Source organism: Schistocerca serialis, chromosome 4 (assembly GCF_023864345.2).
Source record: "Schistocerca serialis cubense isolate TAMUIC-IGC-003099 chromosome 4, iqSchSeri2.2, whole genome shotgun sequence".
Classification (NCBI taxonomy): domain Eukaryota; kingdom Metazoa; phylum Arthropoda; class Insecta; order Orthoptera; family Acrididae; genus Schistocerca; species Schistocerca serialis.
The window spans coordinates 831,619,042-831,636,271 of NC_064641.1; the positions used below are offsets into that span (position 1 = coordinate 831,619,042).

The window sequence follows — 17,230 nt, forward strand, 5'->3', positions numbered from 1 at the left end:
TGTAATGGCTTGTTGTACGCTTCACAATTTCTGACGCAGAAACGGTACAGACACGTACTCGCCTTCGGACTGCTTTGATAGGAAAAATTACGACAGAGAAGTGATTGGAACAGGATGTCATTGCGACTTACTGGGGCTGCAAAGAATTCGAGCTATGTCCAAAGCTTCTACTCAGCGAGTTCCACAAGTTTATGTGCAATACTTCAATGATGCCGGCAGCGTGCCTTCGTGAAACAGTTTAGCGTTCACAAACTTAGGCCTACGTGATGACCGTACCTATAGATGTTCTCTTTTCATTTGTTATATTTTGTACTGCAGTACTTGTAAAAGCTGTCATTAAGTATAAAAATAAATAATATTATCTCTAAATCACTCTCTTCATTCCTATATTTTAACTAATGTTACAACTATGCAGTGACCATGACAAATGCTAGTTGCTTCGTCATTTCCTTGTCAAACTGGCTGTTAAAGTGTCAACGAATAAGGCTCAGCATCGTCCTTTAGAAACAGACAGTTCGTAATTTCTTCATCTCACTTAACGAACTGACTGTTAACAAGGAATGAGGCTCAGCATTGTCCATTAAAAACAAATGGTTACTGAAACACCACAGCTGTGTATATATTTGTTCTGTTGTACTCACTGACACTAAAGAATTTCCCACTTTCCTGTACTGTTTCCTAAAAGCAGTTCTCAAGTTGTGAATTTTTTTAACTTGGCCTTTGTTGCTGGAGGGACCACTTCCTTAACTTTTACGAGCAGCTGCTCGAAACATTTCTCTCTTTTTAATTTATCATGATAATCCTTTGATTTCACTTTCCACAGCGGTTCCTGCTCACCGAATAATTCGAGAAACTCAAGTGCAAAATCTGTATTCCAAGTGGCCATAGTGATACTTAAACCATAAAGCAAGACGACAAAAAACAAACTGATGTAATCAGCACTATGATGTCGAAGTATCGCCGATTGTCAGTTAGAGAACACTGTTGTTAATAAGCAAATAGATCGCTGCCAACCAACCAGGCAGCGATATTATAAACACGAATCGCATGCGATGCATCAGAGTGCCTGGGATTTACATGCGATCAGCGACAGATCGCTGGGATTTGCTCACACATGTGCGATCTACAAAGCCAGTGGTTCCCCATGCGACGGATCGCCGTGATCCGTCGCTCGTGTGTGGGGCCGTAGCAAGTTGCGTTGCCATGACAACGGTGAAGTCGTTTGTTGTCCGACGCGGTCGCTATGGATTCCGGGACTGGAGGCGTTTGCTCGTCTTCATAGCGAGCGAAGTGTGCTGCAGTTCAAACAGTTTGATGTGTGGTACATGTGTATGAAGATGACTGGAATAAGGTTTGTATAGCATTATATCCGTTTTCATGTTACATGATGCATCCCAACAAGTCGCTATACACCACAGCAATTAACGAGTGTTCAATTACTTACGCGCACAGGCTGCATTCGATGTGTGCCGGACATTTATATACCTTATCTAAGATTTTGTTGGTGGAGGTATACTTTTGACGTTGAAAGAAATTAACTGGAAAAGCGTTTCAGGCAGAACATTAATGCACACTGATTTACAATACATTATGACGTACAGTTCCAGAGATTTAAAAAAATGCAGTTTTATAACATAATATTATCTTATGTTGTACCTAGGTGATTCTAATTCTAGTTTACTCTGTAACACTAATTTCTGATGTTAGCTTCTCTTAAAGTAGTACCAGTACATAAAATTCGTCACTCAGAGGGTGAACGTTTGCTCACTTTCTGCTCATGTAATGAGCCACACGAAGGTGATGAGGAAAACTGGGTATTATAATCTTCCAGTTAACAATACTTTAAATTAGAAAGACATGAGGAAGAATCATCACATTTTAAACAGATATCTCACGCAACACTTACACCTATTTTCAAAGTTTGATGTTGTTCAGTCTAATATGCTATAATATTTTGTTCAATTTAGTAATGCGTTGAAACGTACTTAATACAATGGCTTATCAAAAGTGTACCATGTCGTAATACAGTTTGCAGTCAGTCGTGTTGATAATGTTTCCTTACCTACCATTACTTCTGCTAATTTTCATTCAGCCTCACTAAACGTTCTGCTACCAGCTCCTATCATAAGGGAGAATGTGCAAGGCTACATTATGGGAGAAATCAAAATACAGGCCAACTACATTAGCTTATACTAGAGTTGTATTTGTGTAACATAAACTGACTTTGTAAAATAAGGTAGATCAATACAGTAACTAGGTCTCATTAATGATAGGTAACTTATGCTTTGGCATAGTTTGTTTACACTTAAAAGATCACAGTTACTGGTATATGATTAAAGTAATGTCTTTGAAAAAAATTTTTGACAGACCGCAATCAGCTTTCTATATATAGAACTGGTAAAATGAAGATCTGTATAGTATAAACATTATAATTAATACTTAATGTACATCCCTGAGTCTCATCCCATAAACACCCATCAGTCTCTACTACTTGTACTGATACAGGTCACTAATTTTAATTGTTTGTAATAACAACTCTTTATGCCATTGAGAAATAAAAACTTCTTATTTTTTAGCAACTGTGTTGACATTTATGCAATGAGATGAAACTAATTTTCTATAAACAGTAACAACTGAGGCTCGTTTTAGTAAAAATTAAAACTTTTTGCATGGAATATGAAGTTTCAGAATTTTAAAACTTTTCTATATTCTGTTCCATAGTTGTTTAAGTTTAAGTCCATCAGCAACATTTAAAAAGACTCATAGTGACATTAAACTGTTAGTTTATAGTGATGACATATGGTTAGACAAGAATGTTACAGAAGATAAAAGGGAGATATTAGACAACAGTGGGCAGTGTGAGGATGATGGTCATGGAGTATCTCATTTTAGGACTACACTTGAGAAATTCATAGCCTTGGCCAAGTAATATTGAGGCATTCCCGGCTTGAGTGGCACTGTGTGACAAGAAGGGTGCTGTTGAGTTTTTTTCAAGTCAGAGGAAGAGCAGAGTGTAGTGCCTCAACAGATTTGTTTGTGGACATAATCTGTGGGCTATTTGCAGCAGAATAAAGACAGTGAGAAGTTGTTGGTATATGTGTTGAGAGATTCTTTGGTGGGACAGGACTGACTTTGTGAATATGAATTAAGTTAAGCTGTTGTAGAAACAGGAGTAGTTCTTCTCCTCCTGAGTCAGTACCACAAAGATAACATCAATAAACATGTGTCTCACTCACACTTTGCCCTCAAATCCATGCTGGGAATGTTATTATGGTGAACAAACCATAGGTGGGCAATAATAATCGTTTTCTGCATACAGTGTCTCTCAAGCCCTTTTTTTACAAATCTGTTAGCAACTGCATGACATAGTTTAAAATATTTCTTCTTGAAAACTTGCATACTGGTGGAAATACTTTCTTGTATATTTTTAAATTCTCTAGTTTGGCACAGGATTCAGTTGGCCAGTAAAGTAGTCACCAATCTGTGGTACATGGGACACGCATTTCCTTTTTGTGTTTACAAATAAGTTCTCATGTTTACCTTTTATTGAATTATATCAACCATTAAGCTATAACAATCAAGTTCCACAATTTACAATTGATGACTAGTTGGGCATAAACACATGTACTGGTATTTGGCTGGCTGTAAAATTATGTACACTGAATCGACTGAAACGAAATATGCATGTGGTATGTTTTACATTGAGAAATTACATTTACAGGGCACTTAATACACCATGGCTTGATGCCTTCACTGATGCTCATGCTGGAATTTATACATTCAGTCATTGTATTACTATGGCTGATATTAATGGTGATGGAGACTATAAACTGATTATTGCCGATTTGGGCACCGGTTCCTCCAACATACGTCTCAAGGTCTGTACACTTCAAGCGAGTGACACCTTAGTGCCCAGAGGTGATAGTGGTGTGTGTGTGTGTGTGTGTGTGTGTGTGTGTGTGTGTGTGTGTGTGTGTGTTTTATTCTATATGTGAAGGAGGACTCTGTCCAATAGCTTAGTCTATGTTTTGAATGTACTCTTCAATATGCCTATCTGACACTCAACTTCTCCTCTTTGTGTCGAGTAGTAATCTGTTTCATTTTGTTATTCCACCTCTCATTTTACATTGTTTGAGTGTGTCACATGATTTTCCGTTAGTGAAGTGTGTAGTGATAGCCATTTTCAGGGTGTGATGTAAGTATAAGAGACTATATTATTTTATAGATCCTATACAAGCTTAACTCTGGAAAAAAGAGTCAGTGATGCAAGCATGCAGTGTGGTTAAGCATGGCATCTATTTTGATATCAAAATTACTGTTCTGTAAAATACTGATAATTAAATATAGTTGCTTCTAATTATGAAATGTTCAAAATTTATTAAAGGTCACAGCTAATCTCTAGATGTAAGTAATCTTAAGCTGGCTTTCCAGAGAGGACAGTGATTTTAGCTTCAGTTATCAGCTGTTTGTGTTCATCCAGTTGAGTCCTCTGCCAAACATCATTCTGCACATGGACAACATTCTTACTGATACTGGATGCACCATGCCTGTGTCTGACTAGCAGTTGTTCCTTGCCAGCTGACGCTGTTATCACTTGGACAAGTTTACATCAGCAGTAGGATGGTGGTCGTAACATTCCGTCTGATCATTGTATATGGACTGAACATTCTTGGGACACAGAGTGCTGATTTATTATAAAGCAATAGTGTTGTATGTAAATGAGTTCTACTTTACAGTAAAAGACTCAAAATTGTTGTTAGGAACTCGTATGCAAAATGAAAGAAGTCTGCTATGAGGAAAGGTTGAGGTTTAGCTTTGCAAATTTTAATTTTATATTTAACTTTTTTTCATTTCTATTACAAATGGAACCTTGTAACATAGCATGAGTGATCAGTGTAATATACTGCAATAAAATCCACATTACATACATACTCTGAAAACAATTATAAAGTGCATGGCAGAGGATACATCACATTTTACCAGAAATTAGGGTTTCCTCTCATTCCAGTCACACATGGAGTGTGGGAAGAATGATTGCTTAAACTCCTCTGTGGGAAGAGTAAATAGTCTAATCATATCTTCACAGCCCCTATGGGTATGATACATAGAAGACAGTTATATAGTGATAGATTACTCGCTTAATACTGATCCTTGTAGTTTTCTAAGTAGGATTTTGTGATATAGTTCAAGCATCTACCACTTCAGGTTTTTCAACATTTTCATGGCACTCTCCCTTGGATCAATTAAACGTGTAACTATTGGTGCTGTCACTCTTTGCATATTCTCATCATCCCCTGTTAGTCCTCTTTGGTATAGGTCACAAGTACTTGAGCAATATTTTAATATGGTATGCAAAAGTGATTCATAAGCAGTCTCCAACATCTGCATCTTTATCCGTACTCTGCAAATCACTGCAAAGTGCCTGTCAGAGGGTATGCCCATTGTACCAGTGTTGCGGGTTTCTTCCCATTCCATTCATGTGTGTAGCATGGGAAGAATGATTGTTTCAATGCATCTGTGTGTATAGTAATTATTCTAATCTCGTCCTCTTGATACCTTTGTGAGCAATACATAGTGGGTTGCAGTATATTCCTAGTGTCATCATTTAAAGCTGGTTCTTGAAACTTTGTTAATTGATTTTCTCAGGGTAGTTTATGTCTGCCTTCAAGAGTCTGCCAGTTCAGTTCCCTCATATCTCTGTGACAATCTCCCACAAATTAAACACACCTATGACCATTTGCGCAACCCTTCTCTGTAAATGTTCAATATCCCCTGTTAATACTATTTGGTACAGGTCCCACACACTTGAGCAGTATTCCAGAATTGGTTGCACAAGTGATTTGCAAGCAATCTCCTTCATAGACTGATTGGACATCCCCAGTGTTTTACCAATAAACCAAAGTCTACCATCTCATCTCCCTTACCCTTGACTGAGCCTATGTGATCATACCATTTCATATCCCAACAAAGTGTTAAATCCAGGTGTTTGTATGACTTGGCTGATCCAATCAGTGACCCCACAATTTTACATATTTGAACATTTAAAGCAAGTTGCCAATCTTTGCACCACTTTGAAATCTTATCAATATCTGACTGAATATTTCTGCAGCCTCTTTCAGACAGTATTTCATTATAGATAACTGCATCATCTCCAAAAAATCTGATGTTACTATTAATATTGTCTGCAAGGTTTTAATATATAACATGAGCAGCAAGGGTACCAGCACACTACCGTGGGCACATACAATGTTACTTCTAGATCTGACGATGACTCTCCATCTGAGATAAGATGCTGCATCCTCCCTACCAAAAAGTCCTCAGTCCAACCACAAATTTCACTTATACCCCATATGACTGTACTTTCGATAGTAAGTGTGGTATTGAGTTAAATGCTTTTCTGAAATCAAAGAATACTGCATCTAGCTGTCCGTCTTGAAAAGTGCGAATTGGTTTCACACGTTTGATGTTTACGGAATTCATGCTAGTTGGCATGGAGGAGGTGATGCAGGTCATTCTGTTTAAGATACCTTATTATGTTTGAGCTGATAATATGTTCTAAGATTCTATAAGAAATTGATGCCAAGGATATTAGAGGGTAATTTTGTGTATCACTTCTACTACCCTTCTTGTATATGGGTGTGACCTGTGCCTTTTTCCAAGAACTGGGCACAGTTTTTTGTTCTAGAGATCTGTGATAGATTATAGTTATAGGAGGGGCTTCCTCACAGTAAATTATGTATACAATCTGAGAGACTCTGCCCTTTAACTTTGTTCACTTTTAATGATTTTAGCTGTTTCTCAACACCACTGACACTAATATATATTACTCTCATCTTTTCAGTGGTACAGTGAAGAAATTGGGGCAATTCTTGGACTGGTCACTAATGTTGATGCCACTAACAGCCTGTATATACCACCAAAATATCTGAGTTTTGTGTAAGATCATTTGACAGTATTCTGTTATTGTCATCATTGGAGGCTTCACACATTGCTCTCTTGGCAGCCAAACGCATTCGTCATCTATCTGTCTGTAGGCCTATCCTTAGTTTTACACCTATTATTCTCCTCTGTAGAATGACTGTATCTTAAAAGTGTCCTACCAATAAAATGGGTCACCTGCATTACCTACAATTGACCCTGTGCTGTCATTGCATTTCATGTAGCTACAAACTACTGCACGTAGGTATATTTCTATGAGTTGACTGATTCCAGTTGTAACTCATTGATGCTATACTCATAGAATACAACATTTACACATTTTATGATGATCACAAGTTCACATTGCTAAATAATTAAAGCAGGTTGTTGTTCATTGCACTATTTTGGAACTTTATCAAGAACTTACTGAAAATTTATACAGCTTTTTGCAGATAGTGCATCATTATAGATAAGTACATCATCTGGAAAAAAATCATGGAGAAGGTCATTCTCTTCGAGGTACTTCATTATATTTGATGTGATCTGTGGTATGTTATGATTAAGAGGGCCTAACTCATTCACAAACTTTTATAGAATATGACAAGTATTCAACTGGATCCTGAGGCCTTATTCTATTTTACAGACTTCATCTGTTTCTTAACACTACGGTAGTTGTTGAAGGTTTCGTTTCAGATTCGGACTCTCTTTGATCCATTTAGCATTTGTACATGCAATAGACTTTTACTTATTGATATTACAAAATACAAATTTATATTATTTACAGTGTTGTATTTGACATTTATAAAAATTCTTCCAAAGAATAAGGTTGGTTATCTAGCAAGAAGCTATGTAGTTTTTCCTTAAATGATTTGATTTGGCATGCCTGTGATATGTTTCCACAGATCGTTACATATTTTTATTGCCCTGTAGGTATGACTTGTTTGTTTTTGCTAGTCTGTTTTGTGGTAAGAGCAGCATAGTACTTGTTCTTGTATTATAATCATGTCTTTGATTTGTTTACACTTAAATTTGATAGTTCAATGTATATGTCATTAACACTTTCTAGAATATGTAAATTAATTGCAGTTAAAGATCTTACACTTAGTGAACAAAAGCTTTCAATGAATTATATCTGCTCTTTCCATTACTCTAATTGCCTTTTTCTGAATAACAAGAACGTTTTTTTTTTTTTTTCCTTTTTCCCTAGAGTATTAATCTGTATTTTAAATAGATTGAAAAGAGGTAAAATACGCTGTCCTTACATATTCAAAGGTGACATCATCAGTCTCTTCAGCAAGTACGTCAGTCTTGCTAACATAACTGTTACTTATTCTACATCAGTGATCCATGTTAGTTTGTTGTCAAGTGTATTGCCTAAAAATTTTACATTTTGTTTATCCATTTTTGCAGTCTTTGATAGACAGAATTACATATTCCGCATCTTATTTATATTTAATTTGCACTGAACCAGGATGCTGCACTTCCTTTCACCAGATTCATTCTTCAAATACATGGTTTATTTACTGACAGAAAAGTGGTATCATCTATGTACATATATATCTTTACATTTGTGTTGACTGGTAATTCATTTATTTGCACCAGAAATAGAAGAAGTCCTAATTTTGATCCCTGTGGCACTCCAACTGTTCTCCCGAACTTACCATTGGCTTTCTTTTATTGAGGTATGATTACATTAGTTTTAGAATTTTGTCACAAATTCTATATTATTCTAGTTTGGAGTGCAAAACATGGTGGTCAACACAGTTGAAGATCTTACTCAGATCACAGAAGGTTACCTATGTATGTGCATGGTCCTCAGATGCTGATAAAATGTCTCTGACTAAAGAGTGTGTAGATGATCTTTCATTCCTGTAACGAAACTGTTATGTACTTAACATCCTGTTCAGTTCTAGCTACTCATACATTTGTTTATACATGATACTTTGAAAGACTTTGCCTAGTACTGGGAGTAGTGAATATGGCCTGTAGTTCACAAGTTCAGATTTGCTTCCCTCCTTACGGACTAGAGTCATCTTGTATAATTTGATGGAATCAGGAAAAAGATCCTCTTTAAGACCCAAGTTTATACAGTATGTTAATGTATTATTTCTTTCAGGAGGTTGTTTGACATATGAAAAACATCTGTATGATATGAATTTTTCAAGTCTTTGACAGTTTCAAGAACTTCCTCTTAATCTACCTCCATAAAGTTGCTTAATGGAGGTTGCAACTGAACTCGGGCTCGTTTACTACCTATTTTTCACGTGGCTCATCTGCAAAGGGGGTTGGTAGTAAACGGTTGCATGTGTGCCCCCATTATTGAGTCAGATATTGGCTGGCTTTCAAAGAGCAGTGAATTGAACTATACACGTTCAGACTGAAACTTATTCATTCAAAAGAAACACTTTAACATTGTGGCCATGCATTTTTAAGTTCACAAATAATAGTAGGTGCAATTCGTACACTGTTTGTCTCACACCCACACACTTTCACTTTGTTCCTTCGCATACACTGGCGTCCATGCTTGCACTCATGGCACTTTGCCGCTCCCAACTCGCCACCACATCGGCCAACGACCAAAAGACCACGATTTTCCCGCTCATATCCACAGTCCTGAGTCGGACACCACAGTAGTCAAAATAATCGCTAAACATGGCCACAATTCGTTTACAATATTTTATAATATTTAAATACTTAAATCTAAATACATTATATAATTTTACAAATTATCACCACAATTATATAATTTGTTGCAATTAAAAGAAAACCAAAACACTATGCAATGGAACTACAATGCCCATCAAAACACAAGACAAGTATTTTCCCGTCTATTTTGCCCAGCATATTATCTCTGCTGCTGTGCTTTAAATTTTAAATTACTTGAAAGAGTTCCATATTATCCCCTGTTACCTTACATACCCCCACTTCATGGAGACATTACCTTAGTAATGGCAACATGAAGTAGCACCAAATGGAGTCAACCAATATTACTTTATATATTAAACTTTTAATTGTAACTATAATGGCACCAAAACATGTAGAACAGTGTTATAGTGGTGAGTTAATCAGTGTAAGTACTGTCATCACAAAACATACAAACATAATCCAACAATGTATCCTACTCAAATATACAATTAGATAGTCTCCTATTGAGTCTGATTGGGCAGGCAAAATGCAAAGAAACTTACATTATATAAATGCCCATGTTAGTCTATATGTAGGTTGCACACTCGCTACACATTAACACTTTCACTTTTTACACAGTTGTTTCTGTAAGTTGCACGAGGTTGTTGTAACCAGATCCTTGTGTTCACAGGTTTATGCATTGGAATACAGTCTTTCCAAACTTGTCAGCCAGCAGCACTGTGCTTCCTCTCGTTAGCCAAGCCATCCTATCAAAATTTAATCAAATCCTCATAAATCTTGCCTAGACATGCAGACCTACATTTCCCAGGAGTCAAGCTATCCAAACCCTCCCTGGAACATCCTGTGTTCACTGATCAGTTCTTATTGAGGTTTGTACAAATGACAAACATGCACACAAATCAAACACAAACATGGCATAGTTAAATATATTCTATTTCACCCTTCAAATGTTCCCAGATCAGGAGCTCCGACACTTCTGCACCCCGCACCAAGAGAATTTATTCCCAGATGCAGATTCTTATTTTTTTTTTAAGCATCTATATAGCTATATCATCACTGTACATAAATACGCTCAATTTTTTTCCATGAATTCCTATATAAATTTTCACATAATATTTGGCAATATCTTGAAACCCATTCTTTTATGCCATTTCCATGGCTAACTAGATTCAATCATAAATGGCAAACAAACTCACCAATGTCAAACTTTTACAAGCTTCCACTTAGCCATTAGTGTTCTTTCCCTCACTTCCCTAATGAACATCTTATAATAAGCAAATTAATTATTTCCCGTATGCCTCTACAATTTGCATATTTAGTGATTGCCCTACATGACTGTCCCAGCAACAATCCTACCCCCACGCACCAGTATCAACACCAGGTGCCACAGATACATTATAAATTTTAATAAAATCTCAACTATTTTTTTAACTAGACAATAGTATACATGGGAATCTCACTTCCTTACCCTTTATTCTTCCACGACATATTTTTTCAACTCCGTTACATTTCTCAGTCCAAATAGCTTTTTTGGACACTGGATATACCAACCTATATGCATTAGGATGTGGGCAACCAGTTATTTCAAAGGGTCCATGGTATAATTCAAATAACTTTTTGATTTCACCATCAATGTCACTGGATTTTTTCTTGTTCCTCACCAGCACTTTATCTCCCTCCTTGAACTTTGTTTTCTTATACCTTTCTCCAAAACATACATCAGTATCCCCTTCAAACAGATCCTTAATAGCAAACTCAACATTCTCTTCTTCACTTAATTCTTCCAATTTTCTGGCAATTTTAAATTTTATTTTACCCCATTCTTCAGGCATCAAAGCTTTATGTAATTTTGCATAGGACACCCAATCACTCAAATCATAATCAGCCTCCTCCTTTCCTAACCATCCACAATTATCTTTCAGGCTTGCATCATCAGTTAAGAAAACATAGGTTTCAATTTTATCTTCTGGGCAACCTACAGTAACATTCTCCACATCATTACACATTTCCATATCCACCTTGAAGTCACTATCACTACCACAGTTAACACCTGCACCCACAAGCACAGTAACCTTATCAGTAGGTAATTTACTAGCATTTTCCACATTGTCAGATACACCACTCTTATTAGCCTTTACATCACACTGACTAACCCTCTCCTCACCTTTTCCACAATTCTCCATACTATTTCCAATAGACATCTCTACCCATTCATCACACCCATTATTACTGTGAACATTGCCCCTTAATTCCATATCCACTTCTGTTCCCCTCTTGATGAAACTACCTCGGTCTCTGATCTTTCAATGAATTTTGCTGCACACAAACCAATATTGTCCTCCTCTGCTTGTAACTTCTCTGAGGCATCAATTAGTTTTTTGATTGCCTACCCTGTCCATTTGCATCTGGCATTCCTATTCTCATACCTTCTCTATCACTCCTCATCTGATCAAAATTCTCTCTTCTCCCCCCAAAATTTCTGTTATACCTTTGTGGCCTGCTTCTCCAATCTCTATCCTGATTATTCTGATCACTTCTATCTTCCCTCCACCTGTTATGGTTATTACTGTATTCATAATTAATACTGTTTCCCCTTTCATGATACCTTCCACTCTCCCTATGTTCCATGTATTTAGGTCTGTGACACAGTGCCCTGTCCATATTATCCACAAAATTAAGAAATTCTTCCACTGAATCTGTTGCACTGTGAATCAAATCCCATTGCAAATGCTCTGGTAATCTTTTCTTTAGTTTAGATATTTCTGTTAATACACCGAGTGGCCTATGCAGATGATTTAATGTATTCAGTTCTCAAACACAGAACTCTCTCATACTTTCCTTTCCACTCTTGTAACTGGGTCCATTCAAAAAATCGTTTAGCAATCTTAATTGTTTTGCCTGGCCCCAGTATTTGTTCAAGAACAGGTTTTGAAGGTTTTAAAATCACAAAATTTATCATCATTTTGGTTCGCCCAGGTTTGAGCTCCCCCTTCCAACTGCCTCGTAACATATTTAATTTTTGCCTGCTCACTCATCCCTGTCACAAAGTTATCCTTACACGCAGCTAGAAAGTCAACTGCATGGTATTTATTCTCCCCAATAAAAGGTTTTGACTGAAATACATGCCCCAGAGGATATCCCAACAATAAATTTCCATTTCCTGCTGCTACAGTATTAACTGTTTCCTTCAAGACATTTATTTCCCCTTCTAATTCCTTCTTATTGTCAGTAATTCCCTTATGGCAACGCAGCATTCCTATCTTAATGGATTCAATGTCTGCCTCTGTTTGTTTTTGAAATAACGTGCATTTCTGTTCCTGTACTTGAATCTGCCCCACAAGATTACTTTGCACAGTGTCCACCTTGGCTACTAGCCCTCTTTCTACCTCATCAACTCTCTCAATAATTCCCTCAACAAGTTTAACTGTGTTTTCGACTTTATCTGTAATTTGAGTGAATCTGAGATCTAGCTGATCAAATTTTTCACTCACTGTGTTTATTTTATCACTAAGCCTTAATTCCATATCCCCTATTTTCGAATCCATTTCTCCAACTATTGCAGTTTTCATATTCCGTATTTTTGAGTCTATTTCTCCTAATTTACTAGCAAGTTTTACAAAAAATGTACCGAGGTCACTTCCTGGTATCCAGCCTATTTCTTTTGGCATGCTAGGGCTACTACAGGTACTCCTAACATCCACTGATTCGCCTTCACTTTGAGATTCACGCGTCTCATCGGCCATGGCTAATGAAAGGACACAATTTTGCAATGTAGCTGCTGGCTGTACTTATCTTTTATATCCTCGTGTGACGCGACGTCTGCAGTGAGCTCCGCAGCACAGCTATGTAATGTATCGTAATCGGCGGCGTGGACACAGCAAACTCAATCGGGAGCGAGAACACGTTGCGTAGGCCCCTGGCAGCATGTAGTCGTGTTGGTCGGTGGCACGGACGACGGCGTTGATCGCCAGCAGCACGTGGATACAGCTTCGACTGCTTTACCCGTAGCAACACATGGACGTGGCACGGATGACGGTTTTTTTCTCGCGGCAACACGTGGTCACGGCACGGACGACTGTTTTACCCGCGGCAACACGTGGACACGGCACGCACGGAGGTTTTACCCATGGCAACATGTGGTCGACTCATCAGACTGCGTAACTGACTGCTTCACAATCGTGGTGGCCTTATATCGGCGTAACCACGGGGCAGCGCGTATCTTGTCCAGCACAAACACTCCGGTACTGCTAATGCACCGATTTAGCTCAGAGCCCCCACACTGACTGTTCAAAAGCCTAACATCAGACGGACATCCGATTCCGAAATACTATGGAATCTGGAATAAAGTCCTATCCCGCCTGAGCCCCCAATTACAACTGAACTCGGGCTCGTTTACTACCTATTTTTCACGTGGCTCATCTGCAAAGGGGGTTGGTAGTAAACGGTTGCATGTGCGCCCCCATTATTGAGTCAGATATTGGCTGGCTTTCAAAGAGCAGTGAATTGAACTATACACGTTCAGACTGAAACTTATTCATTCAAAAGAAACACTTTAACATTGTGGCCATGCATTTTTAAGTTCACAAATAATAATAGGTGCAATTCGTACACTGTTTGTCTCACACCCACACACTTTCACTTTGTTCCTTCGCATACACTGGCGTCCATGCTTGCACTCATGGCACTTTGCCGCTCCCAACTCGCCACCACATCGGCCAACGACCAAAAGACCACGATTTTCCCGCTCATATCCACAGTCCTGAGTCGGACACCACAGTAGTCAAAATAATCGCTAAACATGGCCACAATTCGTTTACAATATTTTATAATATTTAAATACTTAAATCTAAGTACGTTATATAATTTTACAAATTATCACCACACTTATATAATTTGTTGCAATTAAAAGAAAACCAAAACACTATGCAACGGAACTACAATGCCCATCAAAACACAAGACAAGTATTTTCCCGTCTATTTTGCCCAGCATATTATCTCTGCTGCTGTGCTTTAAATTTTAAATTACTTGAAAGCGTTCCATATTATCCCCTGTTACCTTACAAGGTCTGGCCTGCTCATGATTTAAGTTTGTGTTCTTAAGAAAATCCATATACGTTTCATTAGGTTTTCTTATTAACTTTTTTATTTACAAAGTATTGGTTCAGTAAATCTGCTGGTATTGGAACTTTGTTACCAGAGTTTCTGACTACACCTTTAACATTATTAACTACTGAGGAGGCCGTTTTTATTATTTTTTACGAATTTAGTGCTGGATGTTTGTTGTCAACTGTAATTCTTTCTTGTACACTTTCTTGATAACTTTTTGCAGATTCTTAATTTCATCAGAATTATTGACTTCACTTAAGCATTTTAACAGGAGTAGTTTATTCTTTAGATTCTCCATACCATAGTTTTCCCTTTTTTGTTAAATCTTTTTTCTCTGGAGCAGATCGAGCATTTAAGATACTAATTAAATAATTGTGGAAGGTCTCATAAAAAAATTAGGCATTGGAACCACATCTTACAAATAATTTGTTCCCATCTCTTATGCTCAGCATGTGAACCAGTTTTTTTCAGATTGAATTTTGTTAGATTAAAGTATTTTTAGACCTAGTTAACTTTTGTTGGGACTCGATCCTGTCCACTTTTATAAAATGTTTTACCTCTACTGTTAACATGTTGTTATCTGAGAAAATAAATTCTTTCACAGTGGTGGAATACATATCATGAGGACAGTCAACAAAGACATGTAGTCTAGTAGCTTTTGAATTAATGTAATGGAAATTGTGCTGCCATAGGACAGTCAGTAACCTTTTTACTCTAGGTTTGTCACAAGTTAAATCAAAGCTTCAATTTAGGTTCCCCACTTCCATTTTTGTTACATATTCTTCCAACTTTGTTATGTAGCAGAGTACCCAATCTAAGTTACTTAAAAAAGTACTTTCATCTGAATCGGGGCTGTGGTAGATACATGCTAAAATAACTTTCATTACATCACATATGATACCCATAATTCTGAAGTGTTTCCCAACACACTCACAGCTGAGATCAATTGCTCTAAGGTCTGTTTCACTGAAAACATGGATTACAGTACCACCGTTTTGGCACTGGGATGTGCAGAAGCTGCTCCTGTATTTATAACCTTCTGGTTTATAATACCATATTCTATTTGTTCTTGTTTAAGCCAATGTTCAGATAAATAGAGGAAAGAATACTTATTTTTGTTAGTAACTCCTACAATATTTCAACTTTCCTTTCAAGGCCCTGAATGTTTAAAAAAGAAGTTGCTGTGACTTATCTGTAAGTTTGTAGGCTGATTTGTCACGTTCTTATTATTTTCTAGGTCTGTGGACATAAAAAAATCATCACTGTGTAAAATACAGAGGTCAGCCAGAAAAATGTATACACTCTTTGTCAGGCTCTATCGAGATATTGATATTGCCGTTCGATTTGAGTTATGAGTGTGTTATAGTGTGGTCTTTGGCGCAACATATGTTATTACTTTTATCTCGGTATTGAGAAACAAGATGGCTGGAGCATGCTTGACATTTGGGCAACAAAAATGTATTGTGAAGTGGTTTTTCAAGTATGATAATGCCGTTGAAGTGCAATGTTAGTGGAGGTGGGAGTTTGAAACAGAACTGCCAACCCATCTAACAATTAAAAGCATCATTGACAAGTTTGAATTGTGTGGAAAAATTTGTGATATTCACAAAGGAAGATTAGGAAGACATCGTATGTCTACAAGCCCTGCTTCATCGGCTCTCATTTTAGAAATGTTTGTTAATTCTCCACAGAAGTCTGCTATGTAATGTGCACATGAAGTGTGGGTTAGCAGTACAAGTGTACAAAGAATTCTGAAAGCTTCAAAGTGGAAGGTTTTCATTCCACAATTACTGCATGCGATTATTGATGGTGATCCTGAAAAAGAATGCAATTTCACAAATGGTATTAGCAAATGGTAACGGATGATGAACAATTTGTGACGAAGGTAGTGTGGAATGATGAGGCACAATTTAAACTTAATAGATCCATGAATCAACATAACAGTGTGTACTGGGCACTGGAAAATCTGCATGTTTTTGTGGATAAAGTGGTAAATCTACCAGAGGGTCATGCGTGATGTGGACTATCATCTAGGGGCTTAGTAGGACCCTTTTTCTTTGATGCTACTGTCACTGGAGAAGTGTACCTGGAAATGTTAAATACTTCAATTTTGCCAGGTATAAGTGCACTTTATGGAGCTGATGAAGAGGTCTTCTCCCAACAGGACAAGGTGCCACTACACTACCACCTAGCAGTGTGAGCTTTCGTGGTTGACAATTTTCTGGGGCATTGGATTGGATGAAGAGGGCCCATTGAGTTCCCTCCACAGTCACCAGATCTAACACCTATGGACTTTTACTTGTGGGGAACTGTGAAATATAATGTCTATCAACGTAAGCCATGCATGGTTTAGGAACTTCGCGAGGAGATTACAGTGACATGTGCAATGATCTCCACTGTAACACTGACTGACGTAGTTGTGGCAACTGCTTGTCATTCTGTTATGTGTATAGCCACCAACGGTGAACATTTTGAACATTTAAAGTAACCATGTAACCATGTGCTAAACTGAAGGTTGTACAACTTGTGTGATCAATTATTAAATGTAAAATAAACACAG

The 17,230-nt window shown here is 37.4% G+C and overlaps 1 protein-coding gene across 1 annotated transcript in view; it reads left to right on the plus strand.

The window, feature by feature from the left end:
* The first annotated feature begins 1,226 nt into the window (after positions 1 to 1,226).
* LOC126474998 (Bardet-Biedl syndrome 1 protein homolog) overlaps positions 1,227 to 17,230 on the plus strand; it is a 142,545-nt gene continuing 126,541 nt past the window's right edge. Inside the window, exons 1-2 of the mRNA XM_050102537.1 lie at positions 1,227 to 1,351; positions 3,722 to 3,878. Of these exons, the coding sequence (XP_049958494.1) occupies positions 1,326 to 1,351; positions 3,722 to 3,878 (183 nt within the window). The 5' untranslated portion in view covers positions 1,227 to 1,325. The remainder of the gene's footprint in view (positions 1,352 to 3,721; positions 3,879 to 17,230) is intronic.